The sequence below is a fragment of the Megalops cyprinoides genome, chromosome 5, assembly GCF_013368585.1.
Source record: "Megalops cyprinoides isolate fMegCyp1 chromosome 5, fMegCyp1.pri, whole genome shotgun sequence".
In the NCBI taxonomy this organism is placed as follows: domain Eukaryota; kingdom Metazoa; phylum Chordata; class Actinopteri; order Elopiformes; family Megalopidae; genus Megalops; species Megalops cyprinoides.
This window is the reverse complement of record NC_050587.1, coordinates 14,559,736-14,585,264: the sequence shown is the minus strand read 5'-3', so window position 1 is coordinate 14,585,264 and position 25,529 is coordinate 14,559,736. Positions and strand designations below refer to the sequence as shown.

The 25,529-nt window shown below is 43.3% G+C and overlaps 1 protein-coding gene across 2 annotated transcripts in view; it reads right to left on the bottom strand.

The window, feature by feature from the left end:
• The window catches only part of ap3b1a (adaptor related protein complex 3 subunit beta 1a), an 87,289-nt gene that overhangs the window by 5,026 nt on the left and 56,734 nt on the right, over positions 1–25,529 (bottom strand). For both annotated transcript variants that reach the window (XM_036529222.1, XM_036529220.1), the window contains exons 23-26: positions 20,526–20,754; positions 18,564–18,648; positions 14,383–14,480; positions 8,286–8,421 (exon numbers count right to left, since the gene is read on the bottom strand). In XM_036529222.1, the coding sequence (XP_036385115.1) occupies positions 8,286–8,421; positions 14,383–14,480; positions 18,564–18,648; positions 20,526–20,754 (548 nt within the window). The remainder of the gene's footprint in view (positions 1–8,285; positions 8,422–14,382; positions 14,481–18,563; positions 18,649–20,525; positions 20,755–25,529) is intronic.

Genomic DNA, 25,529 nt, shown 5'->3' with positions numbered 1-25,529 from the left:
AAATTCTAATATTGACAGGTAAGACATTTATATCGTAGATATTTACAGTTTTCTTTCTAGCCAAATAAAAGCTGTCATTTGTACAGTGCTAGTAAGGGAAGTTTTACTGAAGGTTTGTAAATACAAAATGTTGTTCAGTACCGGGGGAGTCGCATTACACAAACCCACAATCCACCTCACTACTCTGCCTGCAGTGCAAGAATGTGTGACAATGAGCGGACAAACATGTCATGGCAATGCTACAAACATTAATTTTTTAACATGACTTAAGAACTATGGTTCAGAATGTTCATTCACTATTTACAATCACTTGGTTACCTATTTTGGCTCCTTTTGGAGTATTCAAAGGCTGAAGTTAGCCAAAATTCCCATCCCTACTATATTCAATTCAAATAGAAATGTGGCCTCAGAAACACGTGTCTTTAAAATCTATGTATATAAAGGACACAGACTGGATTCCTATTCCAACTATATCACAAATCTTCACTCATCTGTGGTTTACAAAAAGAACCAAGTCCTTTACACCAGTGCTTCTGCCAACATGGGTAAATGCTAACATTGCACAAACCTTCTCACGCAACCTCTACAAACCCAGAGCGATCACCACTGGTACGTACATCTGAAAACAATGCAGCGGGGAGGGAAACTCGTTACCTGTACACAAATCCTCACTTTTCCCACCTGATCACGGGCACAGCAGTGCAGGGTAGCAGAGAAAGCACTAGGAAGGCTCCCGCCCTTCCCTCGTTTGCAGCAGTTACAGTGAACCCATCCGAGATGAGGCAGAGATGAGATTGTGTTTGACAGTCCTTTATTGGAGCATTGGTATTCCTCTGCAATCTTCAAGGTGCAGCTAAACGGAGCATTAATTGCACAGTATGAAAAAGCAAACCATAACCCTCCGACTTTGGGAGGCGTATTGTTATCAAGTGGCGCTGCCTCTTGTGCTGTGTCCAATTATTGTTGATTCTCATTGCGCACACCATTTCTTTACCATCTGTTTCCTTTTAAATTATTGCAAACAAAGCACTGCTTAGCTTAAGCGCTGGTGGCGTTCAGTCTCACAGAAAATAGATTACGCTCAGATGCAATGGATGTGACAGGTTTGCTGTGTGATGAGATGTTCCATGAGGACACTCGGCAGAGGTTCCCTATGTCAAGTGCACAGGTGACAGTTAAATTGATAGACGGTTCTGTTCAATGACAACTGGGTACTTTTTGGCACAATGATGTTTTATCAGACAAATGTAATGTGGTAGAAAATGTTTGGTGGACAAGATAAGCACTAACAAACCTGTCTGGTGATGGCCATCTAGCTTGCTCCAACCTAACCTTAGTTTCTCTTTAAGTTGGCTTTCTATACAGATGTATTATATGCAAGTTTTATTATAAGGCTTTCAGTGATTGACCATGACAATATTTTTTGTTATACTTTTTTTTTCTTAAATACTGATCTTACAAAGCTCTAAGTGACTATTGTGAGATTAAGCTTTTAACTTGTTAATGCTGCATTAGTGTTTATTTTGACATGCACTTAAAAAACAGGCCAAAAAAGAAAGGGACTATATATTACAGTTATAAGGGGGATATGTACTACAGTTAAGATATTAACACACTTTAGTTAATTCATGTACCATTAATATAAATGTGACTTGTCAGTAGATAAGGAGGTGTCTCAATTACAAATATCAAATCTCAAAATTGCAAATTGGATGGGGGTGGAAACTGGCTGGCTACACTCATATTTTCATAATTTCTGGCAAATCAAAGTCTACATGGAAAGCTAGCTGCACTGTGTGGATAACAATGTCTTATTTTCTGAACGGAACATCATTTAATGAGTGTTAAATGAATTCACTTTAAATATACTCAGAATATAAATGTGTGGGCAAAGACAAACCAGGGAGAGAGAAAAATCGAACCCTGACACTACTATTTTGACTATTGTAGCTGAGCCACATAGATATAATAATCATCACTAATAACAAAAGCAGGAAGATTGTTCATAAATCCAGAACGGCACCGATCATGAAGCAGTGTTCCTTTCTGTTGATAATAGGCCTTCATATTTTGATAAGAAAAAAAAAAAAAACTATGAGATCTGAAAATTCTGGTAGATGAATAAAGAGTTGCATCAGCCAGTCCTATAATATGAGCCATCACCGTGACCGTGAAGAGCTCAATCGTCGGTATCTGAGAGGCTCTGGTCATTTGACTCATTCAGGTAAGGCAGATGGCATGTTAGATTAGCCACCATTTGGCTAGTGGATCCTCTGGAAGGACTTATCGCTCCACTGATGGACGGACCGGCACATCGCTAAGAGAGTGAATACTGATATCTGATTTACCCAGGACTACAACAATGCAGCTCTTCTGTTATCAGTCCATAATGAGGACTGCCGGGCCGAAATGAACTTAAAGGAACGTGCCTCACGCCTCTTTCGGGCCCGTCCCTTTAATTCAGCTAATCCTGGGACTGATCCTTTTACTTTGTGTCCTAACGGCTACCAGCAGTTGTGACAAAGGCCCACTCAGGGTAACACTCTTGACATGGAGCCTTCAATTAAAGTCAGCCCAGGCAGACACGGCGCTATTAGGAGAGGAGAGGCGAGCGCCGGACGCCTCTCCCTGCCCCTGGCTGCACGCGCGTAATTAGCCTAAAGTTGACAACTGTGTAACAGGGCCACACAAAGGACACAGGCTGGGACAGGGGGGTGCTTCCAGCCAGAGCAGACAGACTTCCTGTGTCCATACAGGAGAGGAACAGTATTAGAATGCTGTGCTGCGGTCATAATCAGCGTTTTGAAGATCTCTACAGTATGAGCAACACTCGCGACAAAATTTAGAAACAGGTAACTTGCTTTCTTTGAAGTCCATTACAAATGCGGAAATAATGCTTCACTATCCACTATTAAGGTAAATTCAAACTGCAATGGCATACTATGGCCACATGTGTCTTGTAAAACAATAAAAACTGTAAACAAACCCCATTAATATCCGCCATGATGTGCACACATGATTGAAGACATTGAGTGGGTTGGGATCTTGGGCATTCTCGTCCATGCAATACAGGCCCCTCTGGCATGCGGTTTTCAAAAAATATTTTATTTAAAGTATAAAACTGGGACATAAAGGAGAGGACACTCACATGGTCCATCAGTATCTCGTAAAGCTGGCCTGCATGAATTTAACCTAGGATTTCTTAGCCAATTTAACTGAATGATCTAGAATAGTCAAGCTGAAGAAACCAAAACTAGAATTTCAAAAAGACCGTGGAAATAAATGGTGAATGCACAAAAATGCACAAATATTTCACATAAAAGGATATTCAAACAGCACTTAAAATTATTCTAATTACAAGCTACAATATAAGACATATAACTAAATAATTTCCTGTCCCAGATGAAATATTCTTTTTAAATTAAATTAAACAAGTTTTCTTTTCAGGTTTTCCTACTTTAACAAACCCTGTCACTCATTACAAACTTCCATTTTGCCAAGAAATTTATTGGTTTTAGGGGCTCATTTTCAGGGTTCACATTTAGAAAAAGCAGTGCTGCCTCCTAGTGGTCAAGTTGGAAACAGCCACACTGTGTGCTTAGGTGGTTCATCCATGCTTTTGTGTCCGATCTCTTTCCTGTGCAGACTACAGAAAGCAGTTCCTTTAAATTCCTGTAATGTAATCACTGTAAATGTCAGATTATAAATATTAAATTTTAGTACGTGTAACGAAATATGAAAAAATCCAGAAGAGAAAATGAATCCAAATCACACAAAGGCACATAGAACTGATATCTAACACTTAACACCCGATACCCCTCCCTTCAATGAAGCACATATATTGTATTTCTGGGTTTTCTTCACAAATAATCTCATATTTGTGATTAATGCTTTGACATGTAATGCTCTTTATTCAAAAAGCTTATTTCAAATTCAACGATGCTCGTTTTTCCAAGGCCGCTGGCGGTTCACTTTTCAGCCAGAGGACGGGCCAGGAAGCATTAAAACATGACATTTATAGGTGAGCCTTAAATTTTTGCCAACAATACATATTTAGATGGGAAAACCCTAGACATTCTCTACTCAATGACTCGCAATAGTTGATTCACAAAATCCATGCCACCCACCCCTGACTCGTGATGACCAGAGAGACTCGCTGCACTGACACAGACCTCGCAGTGGCACAAATGCTGATATCTGCTTTACCTGCTGTTGGCATACTGTTGACCATACCTGTAACAAGCCGCAGAAAACATTCATTCTGGATGCACAAAACAGAATTCCACAGCTGCCGGAAACGGAGAGGGGGTAGGCCACAGCTACGCTAACGGTGGCCAGGTCAGTGTGAAGTGTGGCCAGACTCTGGCCCTGGGTGACAATTTTACACCTTCACACAGTGTTCAGGTTCATCCCAGGGCATTCTGTCAACACAGCATCCACCATTTTCAAATTTCACACAGCACAATTTACTCATATTTACATATAAAAAAACTAAAAATGTTACGCGAAAAAAGTGATTTTGTAAAAAACACACAGCGAAATTTGAGAACTGCTTTTTTGATTTTTATTAGTATTACATTATTATTAGCCCTTGTGACGTGGCCCACCAATTACAGAAAAGACTCAACACAAGCTATGAGAATGCAGCTGACAAATAACATAAAGGAAATGATGGTCCTGCAACAGGACAGCTGCTCTAACACAGGGGTCCCGCCACACCCGCTCTCCCACGTTGCTTCAGCTACATGCAGGTAGCGCTGCTTTGGTTTTACGGTGTTAGAGGACTTCAGGGCAGGGGGTGCAGTCGGAGCGAGTTCATTAAAACTGGTAATAGAGAGTGACCTCTGCAATGAGTTCTCGGGGCTGGGATCCGATCAGATCGATGGCTTCGCTGTGGGCGTACAGTGTATCGGCAGGCCGCGTCTGCTTTGTTTGCAGCGGTTGCTGACACTGAAGCTGGGATGGGAACAGGATAGGGGGAGGATGGGAGTGCGACAGAGGGTTGATGGGAATGGGACAGAGGGGTGATGGGAATGGGAGAGAGGGGTGATGGGAATGGGACAGAGGGGTGATGGGAATGGGAGAGAGGGGTGATGGGAATGGGAGAGAGGGGTGATGGGAATGGGACAGAGGGGTGATGGGAATGGGAGAGAGGGGTGATGGGAATGGGAGAGAGGGTGATGGGAATGGGATAGGGGCGGAATGGCAGTGGAACAGGGGTGGAACACGGGCGGGACAGGGGTCGAGCAGGAACGGGACAGGGGCGGAGCAGGAGCGGGACAGGGGTGGAACAGGAGCAGGATGGGTTGGGATGGGAGTGTCATGGGAATGGGACAGGAGAGAAACAGGGTTGGGATGGGAGTGGTTCCTCCCATTTAGCCATGCCTGCCCAGAACTATCAAACTGCTTTTTTTTTAGGTTTTTGAGTAATGCCACTTCCTTTCTGAGGATAACATTGGGCCGCAAAAGGTTCTGGACTCCAAACTTTGTGTTCACATGAAGGATGCTCACTCCTATATTTCTATTAACTACTCTCAGTGGCAAGACATGCACACTGCGTCCATCTCTGCCTTCAGGTTCTTTAAGGTTTGTAACCCTGGTTCTGTAGGCTTCCCCTTTTCTAATCCCATGGTTCCCCTGGGCCCTCTCTCAGTAGTATGTTTACTCTTGTCTTGAACATGAATGGTCCAGTACTGGAGGTGTCTTCCTCGAGAACCCTGGTCTCTTTAGGAACTGACCGATACAGATTTTCTACTGAGGAGTATAAATGTACAAACTAACAGACTTTGTTTGTGGATTTTCAACCAGAATAAAATTGCTTCTCCGTATTGACCTGTTTCTCACACCTGTTGGTCCAGTCCTTTATACAACAGGCCCGCCCTCAGATCTTCCACAGACACAGCCAGGTAGCAACTGACACTTAAGTCTTGTTTGCACTGAACTGCTGTTGCTGTATGCATGTCATTCTAACGTGACACAAAATGTCAATTTTCAACTAATTACATCTCATCAGCTTTTAAAGTGCCTCCGAGCCCAAAATATTTTTAGAGAGCTTTGCTGGTACCGCCTACGTCCACTTACATAACGTTCATTTGGAAACAACTGAGTGCGGTCACTTACAAAAAGTGTATATTCACTGGATAAGGTATGATGGCAGAAGTCTTCTTTCTCCTTGTGCTTCTGTTGTTTCTGTTTTGGAGACGCCTCAACTTTAAGGTAATTAAATAAAACATCATAGAAATTTCTACCTGACCTGCAGTACAACTACTAGCACACCTGGGATTGGCCAACTTAAGTGTCGGAAATGGTCTATTGAAACCACTCTGACAAACTGAAGCAAAAGCTAAGGCAGCAGGCATTTCAAACAAACCCAGAGCTCGTTCGTCGAGAGTGAGGACGGTTTGTTGGCCATTATGCGCCTTCTTCACCCTTCAGCTGCAGAAGTCACCCTCAAGAAGCTGCCTAGCAGGAGCCCCTCAGACTCTTGGCCCGCAAGGTGGGTTTCCACCGTGTCATCATTACGAGATGTAGACGCACTCGGAGGAAATAGGCAGGCCTCCCCTGGACGCCACGGGCGCGCAGAAAAGATTGATGACACTGAGCAATTTGTGCTATTGGTTATTCAAAATGAAATATGAGGTTTTGTCGTGAGGTCCCTCCCATTCCCCGCCATTGATTTCTACTTTCTTTCTGCGTGCCCTTGCACCAGCATCGCCCAAGGTTGTTTTTACATGCGATCATACTTTATAACCAAATTCTAGGACTATTGTCATTCAAATGTCAGCTGAGGTGCAATTGTCTGTGTGGCAGATTTCTTTCATCCCCTTTCAGTCCGCATGCAGTCAGTCAGCATTCTCCTTCTCCTGTTCCTCAACTGCTTTACATATTTATTAAATACTGCTTTGTGTTTTCTACGACCTTCATGAATTTACTGACCGACTGACGGTATATGTTGTAAATGAATAATTTCAGTCTTTAAAACGACCTACAATTATTAGTGAGCGATTACTTGTAATGTTTAAGGACTGAGAACAATTAATAAAGGAAGACTAAACAGGAGACAGAGGGACCAAGGATGAGCGATACAAGAGGAGAGAGAGAATGAGTGTGAGAGAGAGAGTGGGAGGAAGAGAGAGTATGAGGTATAATTATCTATCAGGTGTTCATATATGCATGGCAGAAAAGGAAGCTCATTAGCACATACTGTGTACACTAATTACACGCACAAGTGTTTTGAAACATTTGCAGAGCGGGCCTGTCTGTAATGAGGAAAGCCATTCAGGATGTGACTGTTGGCCTCCTCTCTGCAGCCCCAGACACTGCTTCATGCACACTCCCAAGCTGAGGGACACACGGGGGTGACATCTACATGAGATGATAACCACTGATACAATGACAATCTTCTGAGGCATTATTTTTCAAATACCCATGAGGATGACAGCTGCGTTATTATTTATGTTGATCGGCAAAGACATAAATGATCACATCGTATAAGCTGGAAAAAAAAGTTACCACAAAGTTGGCTCTAGCCAAAGAACAAAGTATAGGTCAACACTCTGCACATGAATAAATACAGAGATCAAACACTGGTAGCTCCTGGATAATGAGAAGTTGCTTGTTCTTTTTAATGCACCGCCTCAAAGCTCGCTTTGCACAGCATCAGCTTGTTCGTTTATTCACTCAGGATCAGTTTATGTTGGTGGGATGAGAAGATGTGTCTACTGCAACTAGACGGCATCTGAGTGGACATAGACGCTAGATATTTACCTTCTATCCATTACCAAATTATGCTGGTCTAGGAAGCAAACTTGACATTTATTGCTGACCCTTGCTAACTATCAACATCAGGTTTTATGAAGGAAATGGGTTGTTAAATAACGCTGCCAGCTAGCCACCTCCAGTGTTACAGTCTCTCCGACACAACGATGGCCCAAATAGCATATAACGGCTTACACTCTATCAATCTCTGCAGGTGTTTCTCATGTTACACATGTGGCTGTGGCTGAAACAGAACAAAGCCAATTAGAAAGTGCAGGTAACATCTTGGTATGGACTTAATATCACCACACTAGATTTAGTTACTTTGCCACGTAGAGGATGTGAAGAACAGAAGACGACCAACCAAAAACATACCCCTGTGTGCCGTTTTAGCTTTACAATCCCAATAAATGAACAAATGAATAACAGAACCATTCAAATGTAGCAGTGCTTGTGGACGCTCAAATGGAACAGCCCAAACAAGAAATTGGGTACTGGGTGTCATAATAACTATGGGTCTGCCTTACCTGTGGATACTATCCTGGCCAGACGGGACCACGCCCATGTTTGCCACGGTGACCACCTTCCTACTGATGGGACTAGAGGCGCTCTCTGCTGACACAGTGATGTTTGCTGAGCTCTCGTTCATCCCCGTCAGTTTTCCTATTGGTGGAGACATTATAGAGTATAGAGTTAAGTGTTGAATAAGGATGTGTTTGCCTCAACCCTTCCTGCATCGATTCCCTACTGTTCTGGGCTTTGGAAGAAACACACTTTATCTGACAGACAAAATAACAAATCCATTATAAACACACACGCATATGACACAAGGCTGTCTGTCTGTTTTGGTCCCTGCTGGAATCAGCAACCCTTAACAATCACTCAGATTTAGTGATGAATGAAGGAGATCTCCCAAATCTGCGAGTCTTCTTGCATTAGCATCTAAATCGCACTCAAACGCAAGCCCTAACGAGCTCACACATTAATGCGATAATACTGGTAACCCTGTAATCACACGGAAAAAAAATAATACAATTCATTTTTGATGATTGCTTTAAATCTAGAAGCTCCCAGTGATCAACACCATGAGCACTTATGAAGCAAATAAAGTGCAGATAAGAGTCGCATCTCTCCAGAGAAGGCAACGGGCAGATAATTCATTCAGCACTAGACCAGAGCAGACGATTCCCTCGGTCACATAATTGTTTGCCCAATGGATAGTTCTGTAAATGAAAAATTATGTGTGATGGTACAGGATCGGAAAGCGTCAAACTCAAGCACTCTGGAGCTTGACAGGCAGGCTGTGAAGAGAAAAGGAAATGAGGAGAGAAAACACTAAGGCTGTACTGTCTATGCTTGCCGCGTTTGTAGTCGGCTGTTTATCGTTCAGATTAGCAACGTTTTATTCTGCCTGAACTGGCGTTTCCTATGCTTTCTTAACATTTATAATGCCCCGTTTTTGGTTAACCTCAACGCACAATATTAAGTGAAACAGGAAAAGAGCACAACTGTTCTTAACTGACAACATAAAATCCCTGAGGCGCAAGAAATTGTTTGTTGTGTATTTTCAATTTAAATCAATATTTATTTCGTAACTGTCAAAAATTGAGGAAAAAATAAATACGGGAAAAAAAAAATCTAAAGATGACACTTCTTAATCATGCAGATCAATGCAGATTTTAGGCAATGAAATTAAATGAAGAAAATGGATTGACGGATGAGACTCATTTTTTCAAAACAACAGCAACAGCAATCTCAATGTGCATGTAAACAAGGTAATAATTTTAGCCCTCTCTCTGCTCAGTTTAAATTGTGTCATCAAGGTGACACCAAACTTTTATGGGTGGCTGTCAAAGCGAAGGATAGTGACAGCCTTTTGATTTTATACAGAAAACCACAATTTCTTTACTTTTCAATTACGGTGTGAATGATATTTTTGCAATCATGTCTTTAATTGTTGCCATCTTGTGTTTAATTAAAGCCACATGAGATTAGCTGATATTCAGACAAACTGAAGACAGCAAACCCACCCCCTGAACATCCTTCCTTGACTCCATATGAAGTAATACAAAACGCAGCTATTTTAGTTCTGCGTTTATTGAGATGTGTTGGGAGAGAAGCATGAAGAGGGATTATATATGACAATATACATCACATATCACTTATGCCACTTACATCATATATACGTTCACCATTATACATCTGACAATGAGGAACCAATGTGTCTCTCTTATGGATAGGAAGTGGGGGTGTGGGTAATTCTTTACAGGACAACAAGTAGCTAGTCAGCAACTAGAAATCCACAAAGGCTTAAATGTACAACGATGTGTTCTACATCCTAGAGTATCTGCACAGCTACCATGCGCATGTTTTGTTAAGAATGTACATTTTGAGCCAATTTAATGTATCACATGTATGAACATTTGGGCAATTCAGTGATATTGATTTTGAACTAAAACAACAGGAACAGTTCAAGGCTGTGTTTATTTCTTCACATCTACTATAATGATAGCTGGCTTTATGAAAACAGATGTGAGATTTTTGTTTTACTGAACTGCAAATTAAATAAATTTATGAGCTGTAATGTGTGCTTAGAAATCAAAATGCCCCAATAATAATTGATAAACACGGGTACATAATTTGTGATTGAGGCACTGGTATTAACCCTTGAAATGCTTTAGGGCTCATAACCAAAAAGCCCTAATTACAACCTACTAAATTAATGTGATAATATCTGAGCTTTATATATGAAACAATGTTCATTCATTTCCCCTTGTTTAAACGTATGAAAAATCATACGTTTAAACTTGTGTTGTATACATGCATAATATAATATGAAGGAAAATACTACTAGGAATTATGCAGGAAATAAAAAATAAATTTACATTTTACAGAATCACTTTATTCCTTACCTTTACACTCCTCACTTTACAGAAGATATATTGGTTGGTTGTTGATAACTAAAGCTATCATTTCATCCAGTGAGTCAGTAAGATAAAGTAAAAACTGTTTAAATGTTGTAGCCAACACAAACCTCACAAGCTGTAACTGAGTTTCTATAAATCTAGGTTCAGTCAGACTCTGCATTGCTCCGATACTTTCATATTACCTGCTATTAATGATGTGAGGGTTTCAGAACAAAACTGAGAGACACCACCCTCTTCTGCCTCAGAAAACCGCAGAAAACAATCCTTGACACATCCAGTTAATTGCACATTCTGCTCCTTAACCAGGACTGGTTGAATGGCTGTGAGGCTTGGAGAAGGGCATCTGGATCTTATGGATAAAAAGGCTCTCACTCATTCTGAAGCATGGAAAGCAAGCTCATTTTAACTGACATATCTATTAAAAAAAGACAACAGTAGCAAGTATTGCTGAAATCAGCATTTCAGTTGGAATCAGTATTGGAATCAGTTTCTATCAGTTTCTTTTTTCTAAGTTATCTAAATTTTACTTGTTATTCCTTTTTCCTCAAAAATACAATAAATATGAGACAGCTATTTTGTCACCCAGCAGTGATGCTGACTTGTATTTGTCTTGTAGTTGAAGTGTGTTCTTCAACCGGTTTAATTTGCCAGGCGGCCTGTAGGACAATCGTCAAGGAGATCAGACTACATCGGGAAAGCAGTCAGGCAGTCCTAGAATTGGTCAATTTTTTAAAAAAAAAATCCAATTTACTCTCAACACATTCAACTAATTGGCCCAGATGTTCAGTGAAAGGCATTCCAGCCAATCAGAATTTAACTCAGGGTGGAACAACAAACTGTTTTTTATCCTGGGAGTTTTCCAAATGGACTGCTGAAATAAAACTGTGGGGAAAATGCTTTCAAGAAAGCAGATAATACTTATAAAACATGTTACACAATGTTGAGTAATGGCATTCATAATGTGGCTATTTTCAGAGTACAGCACGAATTTCTTGTGTCAAACAACAACAAACACCTTCATTTCCAACAGACATGCAGTCCAAGAAAATAACACACAGTAAAACAAAAAAAAAAAATATATATATATATCAACTATTCTGTGTTTATACATGAAAACACAGGGCAGTGGGGAACAAACAGTAAACAAGAGAAAAGCAAGTGAAAACCCTGCATGCTGTGATCCTTTAAAAAAGAGCTGCATTTCCATTACGAGGGGCATAAGAAGCTTGCTGGAGGAGGAAGTGCTTAATTCTCCCAAAATAGAAGAAAAGGTACATTCTATAACAGGCTGATCAAGTAGAAAATAAGATATGTGCTTTCCAACTCACAACCACTCCAGAGTAGCTTTTAAGCAGAGCAAGCAGGTTGACACAACGCTGGTAAGAGATTTGTGCATGCTCACTTAGGGCTTAAACCTTATCCATTAAGCTCTATTGAAGAGCAAATGCTGAATAAATGAATGTAACTATGTTTATGTTAAAAGCCTGTTTTCCCCCCGCCGCGCAATTAAAGGAAATGTTGCACAAAAACGCTACTTTTGTCGAGCTCCTGCAAATGGAAAGATGGATGGCACTCAGACAAGTGAATGCATTGCTTCATATTTAACCTTAACGCTCCTGTCATTAACGGTTTGTCTAAGTTGGGACTTTAAAAGACAAGGTACTGCTCCATTGAAGTAAAATTAAAAATCAACAATACCATGCTTTTCAGAACAGAAGATTCATTATCTGCGGCTAATGTATTGGCATAAAGCAAACTAACATCCTATCAAGTGAGGCGCATGTTAATCTAGGGTTTTTTTTCCCCCCTTTTTGCCTGTGCTGTTTTATTGCTATAGGCAATTTGTACCACTCAGCATGACAGTGTAAACTGAATTAAGATTAATTTACATGCAGAGGAACACTTAGCTGTGCAGCATGGTAAGCAAACGCATTGTCTCGATTGCTGAGCTGGAAAAGAGGCGGCGAGGGGAAAAAGTGTTGTAATTAACTAGCATCAAATGTGATTGCTTAAGGTAGTTAAAAGGCTAAAAAAATGGCAAATGCTATTCTATTCAAAATGAGGAGCCGCGCTGAAAGATAACGAGGCTTCAGCGTCCAAAGTGCGCAAATGAATAGAGTCCGTTTGGAGAAACAGGTCACAGCAGCAACAGCCTGCAACGGGGAAAAACTTGCACAAAACCAATATTAATATCGGTGAATGCTACGCCAATTCGTATTGATACACGATTCGCGTTTGCTTAACGAACGTTCGCCCACTCTCTTCCGGACCGGAGTGCTCATTTTTTTCTTCGCGTTTTCCAGGAGAGGGGAGGTGGGGGGGTTGGGGTTCGACGAACCAAATGGAAGTTGACGAAAATACAGAAGTCACCATGGGTACAGCGCAGAGCGCAAATATAAGCAAGGCGGGGGGGGGGGGCTACGAGTCAAATAACCTGCTCATGAGACGTTCAAACGCGAGTCCCCACCGGCACGCGCGTAGCTGGTGCGAGCCTCAGTTCCACACCCCTGGAGGAGATTGCAGGCTGAGAATATGCATGGGCACAGGCAGTGAAGCAGCCCCTTCTCCTTTCCACTTTAATAGACCCCAGCATTTCCATTACGCCCGGGGGGAATTCTGATAAGACTTGCTCCAGTCCACCTCAGAGATAAGACATCACTCCAGAAGGCACGGGCTCCTACAAGCGTGCTGCTGGAAATAGAAGCGGGGTGCTGCTGAGGGATTTGGGAGAGCATGTGGCATATTTGCCAACCGCGGGTCCCATGTCAAAACGAGAATTCAGGAAGACAGGGGAAGGGGATGCCGAGGCACCAGGAGACCTGCCTATATTTACAAATATTTCATATAAACAAATTTTCAAATAGCTTTATTCTGAGTAGCCTTTCTGCTCTATTAAACATAACACACAGCTGCCACATTTATTCAGACAAATAATCAACAACCATATAGGGAAAGTGGCAGAAGAAAAAGGGGTTTTGGCAACGGGTCCGTCGAGGATCCGGGCCGATCCTCGCTCCGCGCCTCCGGCTCTGTGCTCACGGTTCTGTTTGGCCGGTCAGGGAAGTGCCGGAGCCACAGCAGAACCCGATCAAAACGGCCCCAGGATGCCGGGGGGGAGGGTGGGTGAGAGCGGGGCGGCCATTCGGTGGCCTTCGTGCATTCGCCAAACCCATCACCTCAGCTCACACGGTCACAAACCCCCGACCCGACAGCCCGCTGGTGGGGACGTGTTTGGCAGGGCAGGAGCGCCCGTTTGGTGACAAATGGGACAAGGTTTGGTAGGACGAAGAGGACAAGAGTGGGGAAAGAAGTCAGGCTGAATGGATTGAGGTTACAGGGTTACAATGGATCTACTTACACCAAAAAAGGCCTTGTGTCTTCACATAAAACGCTGTTGTGTGAGGCTAGGAACCACAGCTTTACTGCTTTCAGAGACAGGTTAACTGAACACAGACACAGCTGCAAATTGGGCAATCCAAAGTGCTCTTATAGTGCGACAATAAGGGACTGGTGTGGAGATGATGTCAGTGTACATTATCAGGGATTGGGCACTGTGTAGTGTACTGGCTGAATAGCCCCAGTAACATCCAGCTGTATGGGGACAATAGCAATGGAAGTCGACATTCTAATGAATGAAGAATGAGTGATGGAGAGTTTGGACAACAGCGAAGGGCCAAGCTCCTCCCAGGTCTCTCACCTTGCTCTTTGAGAAAGTCCTGCTCCGTCATGGTGACTGGTAGAAACAGCTCTCCCACCGCCGGCTGGATGGACACACTGAACTGATCATTCTTTGTGCTGCAGCGGGAGATCAGATGAGAGACCACAGTTAGAGGCTTCCACTACAATTGTTCGGACACCAGTTTCTGATGTGTATCCAGAATGCTGATGCCAAGTATGTCAGGGCAGTGCCGCTGATATCTCTCCAGTTAAACCATTTTATCCCAGTATAAATACTCTGGTGAAACCATAAGAATGTGGTACTATTCACAGTGATGAGGAAATTTCACATCTTTTGGGTGACACATGCTCATTCATTTTGAGTTTAGTCTGTGAACTCCATTTGGCCACAGAAGAAATTAAGGGGGACCACATTTAGTGCTTCCAAGTATACACTTAATGCTTCAAGTGTACCACTTCACAGTAACATCACATATACATACATTATATACATTATATTCATTAGCCCTGTAGAGATGCTAAAGAGATGCTAAACACCTAGCACAAGTGCCTGGCTTCCTTTGTCCCTCATCAGCATGGCTCACACAGACACGCCGGGTCTATTTCTGGTACTGGAATGAGCTTGCGGAGCTAAGGGCGATCAGAGGGAAGACAGATACTGACAACGCCTTCTCAAGAGCTCCCTGCTGTGGATTCATACACCTGTCGGCACACCCCACCCCCGTCTCCTTGGACTGCTCGGGTCCCTACGTTCCCAACAGCGAAACTGCGAATGAACGGATGGCTCTCCTCCTCGGCCGCTCTCTGCAGTCATGGTCCTGGCAGTGGCTGGGGACCATCAGCAGTGCCAGTTCTGCATCTGTCTACCCAGGGCCAGTCATTAGCCAGCTGGTACGCTGGCAGATTGTGGCGTGACCTTGATTAGAGGCTGCTGGCGTTTCCCTGCGCCTCTCGGATAATGGTTTGCACTCATCTTTCGGCGCGGCATTAGCATCGCCGGCCGAGCACATTAGCCATTTCACATCAGTCAGCGGTTAACCAGCTCCCGCTCAGATGTTAGCACTGAAACCTGGACTAACAAAAACTACAGAGAACCTAAGGAATGTCTGATCCGGTCATACCTAGACTGAACCCCAGCCCAGACTCAGCCATTCAGATGGAGGTAGCAGGGACAGCCCCCGGGATCAGGGTTATGAGCCATGGCATGCCTGGATGAATGCAATTCTCTCCTCATTGGTCATCCTGCTCTTTGTCCTCTAAAATGAATGCAGGCTTCAGCTTCTTGCTTGGTCTTTTCTCTTTTTGAATGCTACTCTTGTTGTTAAATTCCCTCATTGACTCCAGCTGCTGTTTGAATTCACTGCTCTTACTCTTTTACAGATGTGTTAACCACTCTCACTCCTCTTCCTTTACTCCATGGTAGTGTCCTACCATGCACTAGTCTTCTCATTTAACATGTCTTCCACTGTATTGTTATATCTGTTGTATCATTTTCAAAAGCCATGGGGCCAGAAATAAGCCAGACTTACACAGACCAAGAAACATAATTTTTTAGAGATATGTATATGCAACAGACGTTAGCACGGAACTACAATTGAATAAGCAGATACAGTATAATATATGGCATTAATATTTGTGATCTGTGGTTTTCATTGGAGGAGGGACAGGGGAGATAAATATCCAGGATTTCACTCCATTTCTGAACAATGAAAACCTTTACCATGTGCAATCACACACTCATCTAAGCTCATTCTTTACACTCATCGTGGATAAAATGCAAGGTTCACAGCCAGCACCAACACACCAAAATGGGACTCGAATCAGGGTGGACATTTCTTTCTGAATCACTTTTAGCCAGGAGTCACCGTAGTTGACAAGTATGAAGACACGTTACAGTTAAAAGATTATCAGTCATACTCAAATGAAGATCTGGGTCTCACGATAAGTCTGTAGTATGCCTGATGCTATTAAAAAGTCTGAATGTATAAATCATAAAAACTCATTCAAGTATATCTGCTATTTTACCAACCCAAAAAATAAAGCATTATGTAACTGCTCATTACATAAAACATCAATTGGAATTTTGCCACATACATGTGGCGCTAACCACCTGATGATGGTACTCCTCAATCCGCTCGGGACAGTTCTGAAGCCGAAGGCGGAGAGCGGGGAAATGCTCCGATTGCCATGCACAACACACGCGATGATTGGCGTTCGAGGCCCATTGATCCCCCCATTACTCCCATCTCCCCTGCCCCAAACGGCTTTCTGATAACACTATTGATCCCTGGGCTGCCGATCGGTTTCCATTTTCTGATTCGGGGCAGGCCAATTAAGAAGGTGAGTAATTGTGATTACACTGCTACAGGATCAATTATATTTGATGCAAGGCAAGGGATGCTTGTCTGGGGGGGAAGAGCAACAAGAGACAAAATGATGAACAGTTTTTGCATTCCATTCCAGGGCGCGGGGAAGAAAGCGTTGCCGCATATTAGCGCGTTATAATCATTCAGCCCCTCATGCTCACCCGAGACAGGCTGACACTCCGTCTCATCCCTTCCCTTAGGGCGTGGAGGGATTGCGTGGTTCACCCCGCACTGTGCAGTCAGACACTCGCAAGATTCATACTCAGTAGTTCCACTGAGTACATCTGATACTCCTTACAGAGAAACCTTTCCTACTTTGATATAAAAAGTTGATATAAAAAATTCCCATGATAAATTGCTGGCAATCTGCATCAGCTCTGAAAATACTACAATTAAACCTAGTTCAATAACAATTTCAGAGCAGGCTGAGGGTGCCAGTTCTGCAACTTCTTGATGAAGCATCAAGCGCACGCCAAAAAAATAGCCTGGTAAAACGATTTCCAAGACGGGGGAAAAGGACAGCAGATTACCCTGAATCAGTTCATTCCAACTAACAGATATAAAACTGCAATAAACAGATTATGAGATACGATAAATTGGATTTTGAAATATGCTACAAGCAAACTATTTCAACAATGACAGAAATTTGCATAATGACAGAAATGCACCATCAGTAAGACTGCAAGGGGTCTTCAGACGTGAAAAGAGCAAAGACTCCTCACAAGATGCTCCATAGTTCAAAAGAGGCCCGCAACACAACAAAACTGGATTTCAATTAATTAAATTCCAATCAAACTCTAATTGAAAAGAAATCAGCTTGAGTGTATAAAACAATCATTCTTCCTTTCCTACACTTACAAAACAAATTTGAGTAGCATTAGTGAATATGTCAGTGGTGCAGTAAATAAATGGTGCTACACAACTGTGAAACATTGTGTGCAGAACCACATTGTTTTGGGTCATCGGTGTTCACCAAAAATTAAAGTAAAAAACAAACACAGGAACAGATCCTGATAATATGCTGTATTAAGAACAAGAGTAATAGCCCCCTTGCGAACCACGGCAAACACATACATACATAATTCAATATTAATTCATCACTGACGCTCATCCAACAGTTGGTAATTTGGAGAGCTGTGTCATTGGACTCACATTGTCCAGATCATTAAAAATAATCTACCTTTAATGTCGGGGGCAAATCTATTTATGGTGATGTTATTCATGGCCCGGCATTCTACGCTATTGATCGACACCGTTTTTCTAATAGGAAAATAATAAACAATTACCAGGCAATGGCAACATGGAGGCAAGTAATTGTTTTTCTGCACTATATTTTTTGCTTCTAAATATTTGATTATTGTAATCTGCATAAAATCAATGTGATATGCGACAATTTGTATAATCATCATTGGGCACAAAGCCACAATGGCATTGGGGACTCAAATTCCATTTCCTCTTTGTTGAGGAGGCCACGGCTCACGTCATGTTGGCAGAGACATCCACAGATGAAGAACATAGCAGTAAAAGGCGGCCTCTGTGCCTGGATTAAAACCGTACTGGTAAACACAAGCCACACTAATTCTTTTCAATCTCAGTTAGAACCTCTTGTCAGAGACATTCAAAGTGTCTTCACATTAGCCCTGTTTTGGATTCATCTGGAGCCGCTTTTCAAATTACCGCCAAAATAAATGCACTCTGCTGTTCTAGTACAAAATCAGCTGTTATTTCTTTAAATTTCTGTGTCTCCTCTCACATTGACTAATATTTGTATAAATAACAGGGATTAGGATTATGTGCGGGCAGGCGCAGTTTCCAGTGTGAATTGACTTCTTACCAAAGCTGAAAGTTTGCTGCTTGAGTGGAATCATTGAAGTCAATTCCCATGGAGACGGTGATGGACGCTCCCGGCTCCAGACACTCTGCGAAAGAGACGAGGGGGAGGGAGTGAGCAGGGACAAACAGGCACACGCAAGACTGTCTTCTACTTCACAAAGCAAGTCCACGTTTCTCAGAAATCCATCTTCAATCTCATTCTTCAAGACCAAAAGAAAAAAAAAAATGAAATAATGACAGCGAGTCATTTTTTCCCCCGAGTTGATAAGGCGTTCCGGTTTAAGGGAGTGGAATGTCAGGGACTCCTCAGAATCCAGCCTGCCGCGCGAACCAACGGGAGAAAGAAACGTCCGACACGCAACTTACCGCAGCCCCGCTCTCCGCGGAGCCCGAATGTCATACATTATAAAATCAAGAACCAGAACAGGGGATCTTTGATGGAAACAGCATGGTTCCGTTTGCAACAGACACAGTCTGAAATGCATTGGGAGGCGTCGGTATCTGTTTCAGTATGTATCTTAGCGTGAGCCCGTCTGAAAAGTTAAAAAGCCATCAAACTTCATGACGACCGCAGACAAGGGAGCGCGTGGCGTCAACATCACGCCAAAGGCTGAGGATAAGAAATCCATGGGTTGTTATGGCGAGGCGAACGGCGAAGTCAAGCGCTTGTGTTATGAAGGAAAAAATCACACCTGTTCAGTGCGAGGGAACTGTGCTGTTTTTCATGGCACGGTGCCATCACCTGTCTGTAATATCTTTCTGCGTGCTCTGGTCCGTTACATCAGGGCTGGTGTTAGTCGGTCCATTCTAAACCTTGAAGACAGCCTTCTTATCTCTCCATTGTAAAGAGCAGGTAGCCTATGGAGGCATGTGCATGCCTGCTTGGTTCTTCTGCTCAGTATGTCAACTGCGCTGTGATTAGTGTTCTATACTGTACAGCATACTCCACGGTTGCGGTTTTTTTTTTTTTAATCAATGGAACATTCATTCACATACCCATTGATATTTTTTTGCAAAATCAAATACACACACAATTTATTTTTTTGTTCAGAATAGGGATAATAAATCAGTAACACTTTTTTTGAAAGCACAATAAAAATCCGGCACGCAAGTCCAAGTCAAGTGGGGATTCACAGAACAACGCACGTCTATGCCCCATTAAGGTGCTTTCCTACACTTGCCTTCTCCAGTGCAGAGAGACAGTTACACAGCTGCGATTTGTGCACATATGATTTTTCTTTTCTCCGGCTCAGAGAGGGTGCTCTTTTTTTACTGTAGCTGCCAATGCCTCCCGAAGCCGTGCTTTTGTCTAGCGGTGCTCGGCAATGCTGCTAAAGAACAGGTTTTCCTGTAGTGATGATACGGCTGGACAAAACGCACAGCCACAGCCTTCTCTATCCCATGATGCTCACCAACGGCGCTTAAGGAGCAGGTGTTACGCGACATTGTCACACCAAGCACTCAGCAAAGCTGCTTAAACTGGTGGGTATTTTTTTCCAGAAGTGCTCACCAATAACATTAAAGCAGTGTATTTACTCTAGCTAGCACTGCTCACCTGTTACTGAAACATTGGAGGTGTTTTTCCCCTTTGCAGAGCTCACCGGTTATCAAAACATTGGAGGTGTTTTTCCTCTCTGGCAGTGCTCACCTGCTACTGAAACATTGGGGGGGGGGGTTATTTTCCCCTGTGGCAGTGCTCACCTGTTACTGAAACATTGGGGGGGGTTATTTTCCCCTGTGGCAGTGCTCACCTGCTACTGAAACATTGGGGGGGGGGGGGGGGTTATTTTCCCCTGTGGCAGTGCTCACCTGTTACTGAAATATTGGGGGGGGGGGTTATTTTCCCCTGTGGCAGTGCTCACCTGTTACTGAAACATTGTGGGGGGTTATTTTCCCCTGTGGCAGCGCTCACCTGCTACTGAAACATTGGGGGGGGGTTATTTTCCCCTGTGGCAGCGCTCACCTATGTTGCTGAAGCGGTGGATGCTGAGACCGGGCGGGCTGCTGTCCCCTATGTGGACGTCCTCCAGCTTGTGGTCGCCGCCGTTGGTGAGGGTGAGCTGCACGGACACCATGCTGGGGCTGTAGATGCAGGGCTGCCGGGGGAAGTGGTACTGAGCCGCCAGCCCCTTCCCGCTCATCCTGTGGAGCAGCTCGTGGGACTTCGCGGGGACGAACGTCGGACTGCTGACCTGGAACGCGCCGGCACACAGAGGGGCACGCTTAGGGTGACGCACAGAGAACATACAGCACTGCTCAAACTCAGGCTTCATTACATTACATTACTGTCATTTAGCAGATGCTCTTATCCACAGCAACTTATATAGGTTACAGTTTTATCCATTTATACAGCTGCATATTTACTGAGACAATTGTGGGTTAGGTACCTTGCCCAAGGGTAGAACTGCAGTGCCCTACATTTACATTATATTTATTCATTTTGCAGATGCTTTTTTATCCAAAGCGACTTACAAGTGAGGCAGAGTACAACACAAGCAAAAAACCATAAGGGATCGACAATATTAGGAATGCTGCATGACCAGGATTCAATGGTTGGCCAGACAAGGTACAAGCTAGCTGGTAGAGATAACGAGTGTGTTAAACCGTTAGATTACATTTTCTTTTTTTAATCGAAAAACAGTTTTTAGGCATTCCTTGAGGTGGTAGTGTTTCAGGTGCTCAGGTAAGAGCAGAAGAACTGCGTCGTCAGATGTTTCTTGAAGACAGAGAGGGACTCGGCAGAAAGGATGAAGTGTGGAAGATCATTGCGCCATCGGGGAATCGAACCAGCGACCTTTTGGCTACAACCCCTGCTCCTTACCACTACACCACACTGCTGTCCCACTGCTGCTGCTTCAAAAAGCAATCCCACAACATCATTCAATGTACTACACCCAATATAAATTAGTATGTATATATACATACTCTACAAATAACACAGTCAAGTGACAAACCTCTGGATAGACACAGTAACATTTGGGTTACAAAGCAAAGGACTTCATTTTCAGTTCAGCTCAAAGTTTCTGAGCGTATCTTACGTTCAGCCATAAAGCAGAATTTTACACGCCTACAGTACCAAGAGTTGACATCCCCTCCATTACGGATGACTGATGCCCTCAGCTAAGCTGCCCCAATTAACATCAACTCACACTGTAAATTCATTCCCTGGCACAGGCACAATTTCACACACCGGCTTTAAAAAGGACAAAGAGGTTAGCCGGAGAGCAGAAAGGCAAAGGGGGGGAAAAAACAACCCCCATCACTCAAAACACAAGAGCCCACAATGCCTGCACTCGGAGGGGGGGGGCTAAAAAGGGCTTTTAGGTTTCAGGAGCACTAAATTAATTACCGCAGCGTAGATGGAAAGAAGAAAAGAAGACAGAGGTCCTAAAGAAATCACAAACTGGAGTAATTGTGTAAAAACGTAGGTTCCTGTCCCAGCACATCCCTGCATTAGTCGGGTTTCTTTCAGGCTTTAATTTGATAAGCCATTTTACATCTTGAGTTTCCTATGTTCCACAAACCCATTCGAAAGAGCAGGCCCCATTTCCTACTTCTGTCTACAAGGAGTCTACAATTACAGATATAAGTGCACTTAATTTGTGACAAATTTATACAAACAACCACATTAAAAAGTAAGCACTGAATTAAAGGTGCAGCAGTGACCAAAAGTAGGTACACAGAAATGTCATTCTTCTAAACTGTTACAAATTAATCCTGAGAAAAACACTTTTTAATATGAAACCTTTTGTGCATGTATTTTGTCCTTCGATATATATTATATACACAAAAACACAAATATGTATGTGTCTATACAATATATACACACACACATTTACATACATACATAGACTTGTATGCCCTACGTGCCATACAAGCTATATCTGCATACATGTAACAGTACATAGATTTTCCATCTGAGTACTTTTAACGTCAGGATAATACCAATGACAAATGGAAAAGGGGAGTCCATAAAACATAAGCAATTCAATGCATCATTTATTTGATTCTCCCAGATTTGGAAAATAAATAAAATAAAGTGGCCCGACTGCGGCAGCCGTCTGACATGTTGTGACAGCTTTGTATAAATAGTCGGACAATTACAACAGACACGGCCTAATTTCCAGTGGAAACGCGCGTGCGTGCGTGACTTGCGGAGCCCGCTGCTCAAAAGACACATATTTTATCACAGTTTATTACGGTACGCAAATAAGCGTGGGATGAGAGCGCACATAACTGTCTACATAACACTTACTGAAACATTTATAAGGGCCGTTACCGTACCCTGAGCAGACAGCCCGGGAGCAGTCGGGGGGAAGAGGGAGAGAGAGGAGTCGGGCTCTCGCCACCCCGCTAAAAAGTAGAAGGAAGGGGGGGGGGGGGACAAATGAAGAGTATAAAATGACAAACACTCCACAGTTAGCGGGTAATCGACCATATTATCGATTCCTGGTAGATTTGAGGGATGCAAAGCAGCATCTGACGGCCGTTAGACGGACGTGGCTGGCCGTGGGTGTTAATCCGTTCCGCTGGAGTTTTGAGTGGGGGGCGGGGGACTGGAGGCGATGTCTTCAAGATGTTTCCGAGCACATCACTGCACGCCAACAGGAATTATGGAAATCTGAAAGGCCCGGCCAAAGGAACCAATCCAACGTTCCAAAACGCCCCTTATCTGCGAGGAATACACTTAACATTCATCTGATCAACACGAAGACCCAAAACAAACAATTAACAGGATAAAGATAAATGATAACAGCATCCAAAATGTTTGGTAATGAAAGGTAAATCTGTCATGACTATGTAAAAAATTCAACATTAACTGCTTATGGCATGATTTTTTTTTTCCACTTTTAAAATCAAATTTGCTACCTTTAGCCTACATCCTACTATTACTATATGTTATTCCTTATAGGCAAACAATTCAAATTTAAGGTTAAATATTCCATTTCACCGTGTAAAACCTACAAAATAACAGACGACTGCTAAAGGTGTGAAGTTATTCTGAACAGACACGAGCCCTTCTGGGAAAAATGGAGAAGGCCCCTCCTCCTGCCCTCTTCCGTTTTACCTGTGTGGAAACGGTGCTGAACGTTCTGCCCTGTCAACCCCTTCCTCTCTGTGATCCCCCTGCAGCTCCACCCCCTTTCCTCTGCTGGCACACCATGGTGAAAAAAAAAAGCCCATAAAAAGTCAAATTTCCAGAGGCAGCCAAGCATACCTGTTTAGCAGACACGGCGCCTTAACCTCTGTGCTGCCGCTGTGACACAAATCGAATGCCCTGAAGGGGTTAATAAGATGGCCCCCTTATCTGAGGAATCCTGGGATTGAGGCTACCTCCCCCCTAAAAGCCGGTGACAGATAATCATTTGGGCCTGGCCCCCCTCGCAGGCTGGAACGTGCCGTATTCCATTAAATCGGACCAAAGACCCACTCCCAAATAGGCGAAATGTCATTAGAGTCCAAAAGAAGTGGGAGACGCCGGATTACTTCACCGCATTGTGTGCCGAGCAGGCCGAGTTTCTCAGAGGGGAATTCGAATCCGTGGGTGATCCTCCAAGTTTTCAAAAAAAGCCAAACTATCCTCTTCATTAAATTCATTGCGTCCGCCCAACAATCTGTCAATATTTCCAGAGACAACTCGATGAAGGGGAAACCTGTTGGCCTGCAAAGCATGAAATCCCACCGTCCCACAGAAGGGGCTCAGACACCAGAGAACCAGAGCAGCTGCACTCCCACTGTCAACTCAGAATAATGAACTCTGCTCCAACCGCACAATTTTAAAATTATATAATTAAGAATGTACCTCCCCAAGATAGCAACTCTAATTGCGACCTTGCTCCACACTTCACTTGTCTCTACTACTGGGGATACCTGCAAAGACCGGTACAGTCATAAATAACAGGTAGCAAAGGGAAAGAAAACAAATTTGTCCCAAACTATGGAGACAACTTAAAAAAGCCTATGCCTGAATCTGCAATCCAGCACTGTAAAAGAATCAACAACTATTCTCTCCTATCAGGCCAGTTTGCAAACTCGTACACGCCTACTGCAAATGTTCAAAAGCTCGCTGAACATCCATTTGTTTCCCTGAATGATAATGACCCTTGATAATTATAAGAGGAAAGAAAGTAGAGACATGCAGATTGCAAGTATGGATTGGCCATCTCCATCCACGGAGCCCGAATCCCATTGAGATGTTTACGACTGACGTTGAATCGATTGCACATCTTGAGACATTATATACCGAGGCACTCCGCAGACAACTCTCAAAGACATAAATCAACTTCAGACCAATGATACCACATACAAAATAAGAGGCCCTGATGCATTAAAATGCAAATTTGACCATTTCATTTTTTGCAGTGTTAATATTAAGCTGACCTTTATACATACAGTAGCTGCATCTCTAAAACAGTACATATTATTATATGACAAATGGAAAAGCCTTCACTTCTGCGCACATTTATATAAACATACACACATACACGCACAGGTGCAGACAGAAAGAAGCTGACACAGGCTGCACGTGCGGTGAAATAGTGCCGTGCCTTACAGTAGCGCCGGCCCCGGTCCTTCGGTGCTTTAATATGCTGTAGGTCAAGCAAATATTGCCAGTGAGCTGTCATGTTGCAGCCACTCTCCCGACGGCAAAAGGGAAATTTATCTGAGCACTTTTGGACGTGTTAGAGCAGTCCGTGTCAATAAAGGAGGCCGTAATCTCTGGAACCTCTTGTCGAGATTTACCGCCTTGACAGGGGCCTGTCACCGCTCAAGGTCTGCTCGGGCCCTCAAACTGCTTATCATCACCAATTGACAAACTGGACACCCCATGAGGACTCTCCTCTAACGCTGACTTATCCTCCCGTCCAAGTGTAAATAACGCCGGAGTCGCCGGGCTAACCTTGACTCCCAGTCAAGCCTCCCTCACCTTTCCCGTTCCCGAACGGGGTGACAATGAAGGAGGAAG